Source organism: Sinocyclocheilus anshuiensis, unplaced genomic scaffold (genome assembly GCF_001515605.1).
Source record: "Sinocyclocheilus anshuiensis isolate Anshui unplaced genomic scaffold, SAMN03320099.WGS_v1.1 scaffold884, whole genome shotgun sequence".
NCBI lineage: Eukaryota > Metazoa > Chordata > Actinopteri > Cypriniformes > Cyprinidae > Sinocyclocheilus > Sinocyclocheilus anshuiensis.
This window is the reverse complement of record NW_015549614.1, coordinates 197,609-207,431: the sequence shown is the minus strand read 5'-3', so window position 1 is coordinate 207,431 and position 9,823 is coordinate 197,609. Positions and strand designations below refer to the sequence as shown.

The 9,823-nt window shown below is 38.1% G+C and overlaps 1 protein-coding gene across 1 annotated transcript in view; it reads left to right on the top strand.

The window, feature by feature from the left end:
* Positions 1 to 9,509, top strand: part of LOC107659267 (transmembrane protein 132C-like) — a 150,932-nt gene extending 141,423 nt beyond the window's left edge. The window contains exons 7-9 of the mRNA XM_016448150.1: positions 938 to 1,211; positions 2,405 to 2,596; positions 8,144 to 9,509. Coding sequence (XP_016303636.1) covers positions 938 to 1,211; positions 2,405 to 2,596; positions 8,144 to 9,340 — 1,663 coding nt within the window. The 3' untranslated portion in view covers positions 9,341 to 9,509. The remainder of the gene's footprint in view (positions 1 to 937; positions 1,212 to 2,404; positions 2,597 to 8,143) is intronic.
* The last annotated feature ends 314 nt before the right edge of the window (positions 9,510 to 9,823 follow it).

Genomic DNA, 9,823 nt, shown 5'->3' with positions numbered 1-9,823 from the left:
TGTGTGTGTGTGTGTGTGTGTGTGTGTGTGTGTGTGTGTGTGTGTGTGTGTGAGTGTGTGTGAGTGTGTGAGTGTGTGTGAGTGTGTGAGTGTGGTAATGGAGAGAATTAATTAATGAGGTGGAACAAAACAATTGTTCTGCATGTGAGTGGAGTATTCTTTCATTCTGTAATTCTTGTATGTGATCGCATTATGAAATGGGTTCAATTACAGTACCAGGAAAGTCAATCTGTCACATTAACACAACACACGCTGTAATCTGATCCAGAGGACCCCGCCCCCCCCACACACACACACACACACACACCTTCCTCACAGATAGCCAGAAATTAGTTTAATGCAATCTATTTTCAATGTTTAAACACAACATGGAGTTTTTCTTCCAGTGATTTTATGTTTTTGCTGTTCCACGCAAAAATCATCTAAAGAGCACTATGACCTTTACTTTAATTTTTCACCCATAGATGATGCGCATGGGATAAATAAACATTCATGAAGTGATTTTGACTGTAATACTTGAACTGATCTTTGATTACTAAATCACCTTAAGCTCTGTCTTCAAATATGAATGTGTTCTTTGTGAATCTCTTTACCTTGATCCAATGACCTCTAACATCAATCCTAGATGATCCGTCCTGAATGAAAGCAAATGCTTCATTGTATTTCCAGCTTTTGCTGGAAATGTCACTCAGTCGCAGAGTATTAAATTAAACTGATATGCTTAATTGGCTTCCCTTGATTAAGTGCATCAGCCTAATGAAGCGTAATTTAGGAGTGTCAACAAACAGTTATTTCTGGGGGAAAAAAAGGTTTTGTGAAACGTTTCATAAAAAATATTTAATGAAACCTTTGAAGAGTTTAACAAAAACATGATTGGTTTATAAATATGCTGAAGATTCTGCGTGCAGATTCAAAAATGTATCCTTTCCATTCCCAGGTCAACGCGGGACAGTGAAGATGACGATGATGAAGAGCGGAGAGGAAAGACATGTACTCTACAGTACCAGAGGGCCATGGTGCGTGTGCTCACACACTTTGTGGCTGAATCCTCAGAGACGCAAGGTCAGGTGGCCCACATGCTGGGCAGTGATTGGCAGGTGGACATTACGGAGTTAGTCTGGGACTTCCTGAAAGTAGAGGATCCACGAATCGCCAAGCTAAGAGAGGGACGGGTTTTGGAGGGCATGGACACAGGCATGACCAGCATTCAGGTATGCATATTTTCAATATTTGAAAACTGTTTGTCTGCCAATTAAAATTCATGTGGTTTGACCAAAATGCATGGAGAAAAACTAAATAGGAAATGATATCAGAGAGGAGCAAGTCTCTTCAATTTCATATTTGTAGAAATACTGTCGTTGGCCAAAATACAGGTCCATAATCCATAATACCTCTTCCTCCAGTGTAAAAGTCCATCCTCTGTTGTCCTCTCACATCAAAATCCACCAACATATTTTAGAACTGTTTTGTATTGTTTTCACTTGTAAACATTGCTTCATCTGTGCATATTTCTTTCCTGATTCAGATTCCGAAGCAACAGTTTGAAGTAAAAAAAAATTCTTAATGGATTTGTTTATTACAAACACGCAGCTTTTCAAGATATTAATTGAAGGACTGAAGTTGTGTGGATTACTTGTGAATTGTGATGTTTTTATCAGCTGTTTAAACAATCATTCTGACGGCACCCATTCACTGCAGAGGATCCATTGGTGAGCAACTGATGTAATGCTAAATTTCTCCAAATCTGTTCCGATGAAGAAACAAACTCATCTACATCATAGATGACCTGAGGGTGAGAACATTTTCAGGAAAAAAAAAATTTGGGGTGAACTATTCCTTTAAATTTAAACTTTTCATATACAAGTTTATACAAGTTTTCAAAACCTCATGAATCCAACATGAAAGAGTAAATTTCTAACAACTTGTCTCGTGTTTTAAGCTAGATTTTTCTTTCTCATACTTCTTTGTCATTAACTCATTGTATATCAAGTACCGTCACTTTATCATGGTATTCCCAAAGTACCCTTTCTGCAAGGCTGAACACAACCAATACTAAGACGTTACCTTTTCCGCAGCCCATTTTTCTTCAGTAAAGTGGGCTGATATTGCAGCGTACATGTGTCTGAGGAGGTGTTAGTCATCTGGATTTATTTTGTTTTTCCTGTCTGCTTTGAGACCAGATATCTAATATGTGCTTGTCTGCAGTGAAAGTGTGGGTAGGCAGGAGACTGTCTGTAACACCTTTTTATTGCATCAATCACTAGACGGGTTTACTGCTCTGTGTTTTTGATATTTCTTCCTGTAATTGGAGGTAATCCCTGTGGGCTGCGCTGTCTCCACCAGCCCAGATTGCCTATGATGCTTGTATTTAATAATGTGCTTTTGTGTGTATGCTCTGCTCTAGGTTCTGTCCCCGCTGTCAGACTCCATCCTGGCAGAGAAGACAGTGAGGGTTGTGGATGATCGAGTGACCATCACTGAACTGGGCCTGCAGTTGGTCAGTGGGCTCACACTCAGCCTGCAGCTCAGCACAGGAAGTAACCGAGCCATCAGCGCCACGGCAACCACACAAGAAGTGCTCAGCAATCCTAAACAGGTAATTTCACAGCACAAAACCAGAATATTCACCTTTTTCCTGAACAACCAGTGACGACTTGCTAGTGTTATACTTTTTAAATCTCATTAAATATCATTATAGAAGCTACAAGTACAGCACGAGCCAGAAGCATTTGCGATGCAAGAGTTAAATATGTTCTCAGATTCAGTGTGCTGTTTACTGCCACACAAATATGAATTTTTTAAAGGAAATATTCATATAGAAAACCAACAAATTATAGAAAAATGTCTGTGATTTATGCTGAAGATCCAATTATTGTTGACAACAAAGCTACAGAGCTAAACCCTTTTAATTCGTCGCTCATATGAAAATAACATGTAACGAGATGAACCACAGTGAAATGATGGCCAGGACAGGAGCTTTTGTTTAATGTTAAATATTTTATAACTCATTTTAAAACGCATACATTTTTGTATCTGTATGTAGAATTGCCTGTTAACTCAACACAATCTCAAGTGTTTATATCAAATTTGGTTATTTTCTCTTTAATGCTGTTCTCGTGTAGTTTAGAAAAGTGTGTAAAGCTTTTTTATTTACATGAATATGTAAATATCCACCTTATGAAAATACTTATTAAAATCAGACCATTGTTAAAATTCTTCACATCTACACAAGCATATAATCTGATGAATCATTAGTTCCAATATCTTGTATGAGGAACAAATAGCAATTCTTATTTTCTTTGTGATCTAAGCATTTTAGATTATTAATATACTGTAGATTCAGATTTTCAGATTGCAGATTATTTTGCACTTAATTAATATAGATGTTAAATACTGTCTGTATTTTTTTTTTTAAATAGAGAGTCAACACTGAAACACACTTCATGTCATCTATGTATTAGTTTACGTGAATTAATCACAAATTGTCATTAATTAATCAGAATATAATGATCAACAATGTTTTTCACAGTAAGATTCAGTCAGCTTTACTCTCTTGGAAAACCGTTTGGTGTGCGTTTCTCTGGAAAATTCTTCCAGGAAAATGCTCCACTTGCATTCACTAACAGTAGTCCATTATATAACGACACGTCTGAAACTCACCACAATTCCCTTTCTATAACAGCCTATTAAGGGGTGTTTTTCTACATTGGTCATTTGTTGCACAAGTGTGATATATAACCCAGGGATGAAAGTAACTATGGTTGCCCATGGTTGCATCTGCCATGCTTAATTATGGCTTTATTAATGGACTCGGAGGAGGTGGTGGGTGTGCAGTGCCTCGGTACCTGGACTCTGTATAATTATCTTCTAGTTGACAGTCTTAATCAAAATGACACACCTCAGTATAGCAGTAGTGCAATGCTGTTAACGCAATCTTTTCAATTAAGCAAGACATACATGTGTTTGTGTATCTCAGAGGCTTTAATAGTCGGTTTATTCTTGTGGAACTTAATATGACAATACATATTAAGTACCAGAGATGTTTTTCATGGAAACATGAATTTCAAGCACATTTCAAACAAAGAAAATAGTATTCTTCCTCATCTTTATGCACAATTACCACTAAAACTGTTTAAAAACTTGCCTATTTCCTACAAAGGCAGCATCCTAAATGGTATTTTACACTGTATGCATTAGTCCACAAGTTTTTCTTGTGATCCTCCCATCTCTCATGTGCACAGCCACTTTTCCACACATGTGAGCAACAAGCTATAACGGTTATCTTTCGTGGTGTGCAGCGTCGTCCCTGATCTGTGGTCTGCCACGTGTCTCCTATTGAAAATGAACTGAGAACACGCAGATGCTGTGCACCATGTAAAATGTGCTTAAAATGTCCATAGCTGAAATGGAGCCTCACAAATGACTGATTTGGGATACTCTACCTAGACAGCGACTCTGCTACAAACAGTAGTGCATCACACAAATAGTGTTGCTCATATTAAGCACCTTAGGTTTCTGGCTAAATTATACATAAATTATAGAGCCATTCATTATAAGCAACATTTATTGTAAAAGCCAAGCCTAAACTAGTTTAGTTAAAGAAATGGAAACGACAGGCATGTGGGAAATGCGCTATACAAATACTTGAGCTCAAATACCTCTCTCAAATCCAAATGTGTCCATATGCGCATGTTTTGCTGTTAATTGCATTATACAAGTCATTTTGGAATATAAGTTGCAGACAGCACATAGAGCTTTGCACTAATAAATACCAAATAAGTCCATCTTCCAAGAATGCTGGCCATCAGAAGCGTGAAAAAATCTACATAAATCAGTTATTTCAATAACAACAACAAAAAACAAAACATCAACTATTTAAAACACATTGCAAATGCAGAATATATAAACACACTGCAAAATCCCTCTGGAGATCACAGTATGCTTTTAAAGTATTATCATGACCTCCCTCATTTGCTGGCTCAGTGCATGATTAGAGTGCTCTGGGAGTTTCCCCTCCCCCGTAGAAGGATTTGTAGCGTGTTATTCGCGGACAGCGAGCATTGATGTCTTGGTAAGTGAAGAGCTTAAGACGCTTGTGTGTTCCAAATCCCTATATGCAGCCCTATATCCGTAATAGCACTGTGTTATCTCCTCATATCTTTTAATCTGACTCCTTCTGACCCACCAAGTAGAGCAGAGACCACTCTGATCTCATGGCCTACATTAAAGGATTGCTGTGTGGAGTTGGACAGTATATTAGTAAAGTAAAACACAGTGACACATGGGCTCCACCACAATGAGGGAACTAACTCATTGTTTACTGCCTACATAGGCACACATACATAGACCTGGGGCCTCATTTATAAAATGTGCGTATGCACAGATTTGATCTTAGAGTGTGCGTACGCTAAAATCCACGGCAACGTTCATATTTATAAAAATGGTCTTTGAAGTGGAAAAGTACTTACCGCCAGCAGGCGTATGCACTTTTCCTTGTGGCAAAGTCGGAGTACTGCAGCTATTTGAACATCTAAGCTGCAATAATAATAAAAGTGGTGTACATGCAAGCACCAAATTCATCATGAAAAACAAAGATGCAGTGTAAGAGATTAATTGTGCAGTGTAGTCAGATTTTTTATTAACGGTAGTTTTTGCAAGATTAAACTGACCTAGTAGCCTAATGTTGAGAGTTCTTTAGGCTACTCGCTTTCTGTTCACGGTTTATTCCATTTTTTTTTTTTTATTATTTTATTTTACAAGAGAACTTGTGAAGTCTTGATTTACTACTAATGCGTAAAATAGAAAAACAAATGCATAGACGCATCTCCGACTGTTTTCTCTGTGTAGCCTATAAGAATAGGCCTATGTCGTGCAATGGCGGTTTTTAATACTCTATTTAATAACATTGTTAACTGTTTTTTATTTATAACACCTGCTGCTTTGCTTCTGTGAAAATTAATAGAGACATCAGCCTTAAACTTTGTTTTTGTCATTTACATCAGTTATATTTGTATAAAATACACTATATTTTTTTGTGTCAGTAGGCCTACATTAATGGCACATTTGAGCAGCATTAGTAAACTGTGTAAATATAAAGAAATGCCAAATCACATGCAGGTTTTTTTCAGACCGGAGACCATAATCGTGTAATAATTTATTTTATTATGATATGAAACGTGCAATTTTTCTTTCAATAATGTTTTTTCAAGTTTTGCAAGAATTTCGTGATACTAAACTTTTTATTAGTTGTCATAGCAAGTGATTTTAAAAGTAGGATGGCTCACTTTTTATAAGATGACTGAAAATTTTACTTGAATTCGTAGTTTATTCTTACATTTGGAAACCTAATTGTTTTATTATTACTATTATTGTTATTATTTCTGTTGTTTCTAGAAGTAGGCTAGTAATTTTGATCATAGTCAACTGAAAAAATATAACAACACACACAGTTTGTCCACAGAATAATTACACATTATTAAATAAAAAGCGTCCCCGCACAAACCTCTACCTCCGCCAGCAGGACCTCAATTTCAGACTCAGTAAAGTTTTTTTTTGTTTTTTTTTTCATTGTGCTCGTCATTCTCAAGCATAGAAATTCTGATATTGGCGTGTGCTCTTTTATATGGTAATGATATTAATTAGGGGGCGTTTACAAGGCGGAGGTCTGACACCAGTCAGCTGCGCACAATTTCAAGATCATTTACATCATACATAAATACATACATAAATGTCACATCTGGAAGAGAGGCGTACGTACGTGTTTTTGTGCGAACGTTAGTTTTCTCTGAATCGCACTTACGCACTTTTGAGAAATTATCTTAGAACAAATTTAGGACGGTTTATATGCAACATTTTATAAATGAGGCCCCTGATGAGTAGCCACTCACACACCATTAATACATAACTTTTAGAATTGATCAAATCCACTGTCCATACACATCTATTATTGGTCATGAAACTATTTTGCTTTGTTTTTATTTTAAAAATGATTTAATAGTCTGTCATTCGTAACATTCATAATGAGATGAATCTCCATCTTGCAGAATGGCACCTGTGACAAAAACATGAAGACGCGTTGTGATTTTGTTCCTTATATTTTTGTTTTTAGTGACTTTATGCTAGAAATATTTCACATGTGTGTCACCACATGGGGTTCTGGAGGAAAAAATGTCATGACAGATGTTTCCTTTAGCAGATATTTAGTATGTCTTTGATTTCAGGAGACGGACCACTCTGGATGGCAGATTTAAAAAAACAAACAAAAAAAAACTTTTTTTAGTAATGTTTCTTTACTCTAGAAGGTGCATGTGCCTTAGCTAGACCAGCCTGAAAATGCAAAAAGAGGCAAAATATATGACACTATTCTGATATTTTATTGCTGATTTGAAATATTATGCTTAAAATTTGATGTAATATGTTACAGTTCCTTCTAAAGATTCTGACTCAAATTTGGTCAAAATAAGGCTTTTATGAGGCAGAATATTCATTTCAAGTGGCTTTTGCATTATGAACCTATAATGGCTAAAAACAATGTAGATAGATCTTGAGATTTGAGACTCGCTAGTGCTGCCCTTGTACTGAATGAGATATGTTGATGAGAAAATTCTACTATTTTGTCTAAATAGGTTAAAAATAACAATAAACACTAAAATCAGTCATTTTAAGTGCTGCAAGTGAATTTAGGAATCACAGCATTATGTACAGTATGAAAAATAGATATTCATTTTGAGATCTGCTAAAGACAGCATTTAAAGATTTTTTTTTTTTAAAGATTAACTTTAGGTGAGCATTAGATGATGGCAAAGTAATGTAAATGTTACAAAAGAGCAAATTATCATGCACAATTAAATATCGAGCTCAAGGTTGTCTAACGTTTTAGCTCCAACTTGCCACAACATATGCTGCCACAAATGCATGCACTACATGCATGCCACAAATCTAAAAGTTTTTAGTGATGCTAAACAAACCTTGATTAGCTGGTTCAGACGTGTTCAGTTGAGGCTGGAGCTGAACTCTGTAGGACAGTGGCCTTCCAGAAACAGGATTGGACACCCCTGCAATAGCTGATATGGTAGAAATATATCATGCATTTATTGCTGATACAGTCAAACGTATCTTTTGTTTTTCTCTTTGCGCTCTGTAGGAGGCGCTGATCAGTGCATGGCTGCAGTTCAGTGATGGCTCCATGGCTCCTCTGGACCTATACAACCCAGAGCACTTTGTTTTGACTGCTACTTCTCTGGATGAGGATATGGTGTCCGTACGGCAAGATGCAGCAGGCCGGTGGCCGGTCATTTTTGCCCATGCCGAGGGTCAAGGTCTGCTGGTGCACGTGGAAATGACGGTATCTGAAGTGTGTCAGAAATTTAAGCGTCGAAGCGTCCTGGCGGCTGGAAACTGTAACATCCGTGTGAAGTTTGGTCGTAGCGAAAGCGCCTTGAGACCCGGCGACTACGGCCAGGATGGAGACGACATGAACAACAGACCAGGAGACCGCAGACAGAACCCATCTCTCCCGGATAGGACCGGAATGGACAACCACTACTATGGAAGCTCCATCTCAGACATGGAGGACAGTATCATGAGAAGAATCACCACCACAACCAAAACGGCAATCATCAGGAGACCAGGTGGAGACAAGCTCTCAGATGATGGGAGCCAGTTGCCCGGCAATCCCATTGACTTCTCAGACTTCCCCGCGCAAGTGGACCTTCCCCGAGGACATAACGTGGATGAGGACGACCTTCAAATACCTCATGGACTTACCGACCTTGAAATTGGGATGTACGCTTTGTTAGGCGTCTTCTGTTTGGCTATTCTGGTTTTCCTCATCAATTGCATCTCATATACTCTCAAGTACCGACACAAGGAGATGTCGATTGAGGGCCAGGAGAGCTTGAACCATGCCCACGACTGGGTGTGGCTGGGAAATGACGCCGAATTTCTGGAGAGCCATGTAAGTTTGTCTCCGCAGACCGATGAGCACATCACCATTATGGACTCCAGTTTAGGAGGGTTAGAAGAAGGAAGCCACCTTCTCAACGGCGGTTCTTTGCAGAAGAACGTTCAAGGCCAGGTGCACCGAGGAGCCGAAACCGCTACAGTCTGCACCGGGAAAGACAGCAAAGGTGATTCACCAACGACCAAAAGGAAACGTGTGAAGTTTACTACATTCACCACCATCCCTGTGGAAAGTGTTAGTCCAGCTAAGGAAAATCTGGGAGTCGATCCTGACAATGACATTAAGTGGGTATGTCAGGATGTTGAGCTTGGCGACTCCAAGGAACTACGAAACTACATGGAGCGGCTAAACGACAGTGCTTTAAAGGAAGTTGCGTAGTTGAATCATTGTGTGCGAACTGAACTCACCCTTTTGCCTTTGTAATAGAGACGAGTACGAGCCAGGGAACAACTGCTACATAAACCTTACTGAACACAATACATCAGCCATTACATAAAGGATGTCTAGCGTTCTTTTGGTTTGACATGCCAATGGTAGGACAAAGCAGACAAAATATGACATTTTAACAAGATGAATCAAATCATTTTTGTATGTTCATTTATATTATGTTCTCTATTCTCTTCATTTTTAAAATGATTTTATTTTAGCACCTTTTGTAGTTAAAAACTAAACTGTATTTCCAGGCTTGCCAATGCTCTGCACTCACTTATGAGGCTACAGGACTGTATGCAGATGGTGACATGTAGATTAAGGATTGTAATATTAGTGAATCATTGTAAATAAAGTGCACATAGAATGGTTTGGATTTTGATGCCCTACGAGTATCATTTCTGGCCAGTGTATTGCTTGCTAGATTCTGGA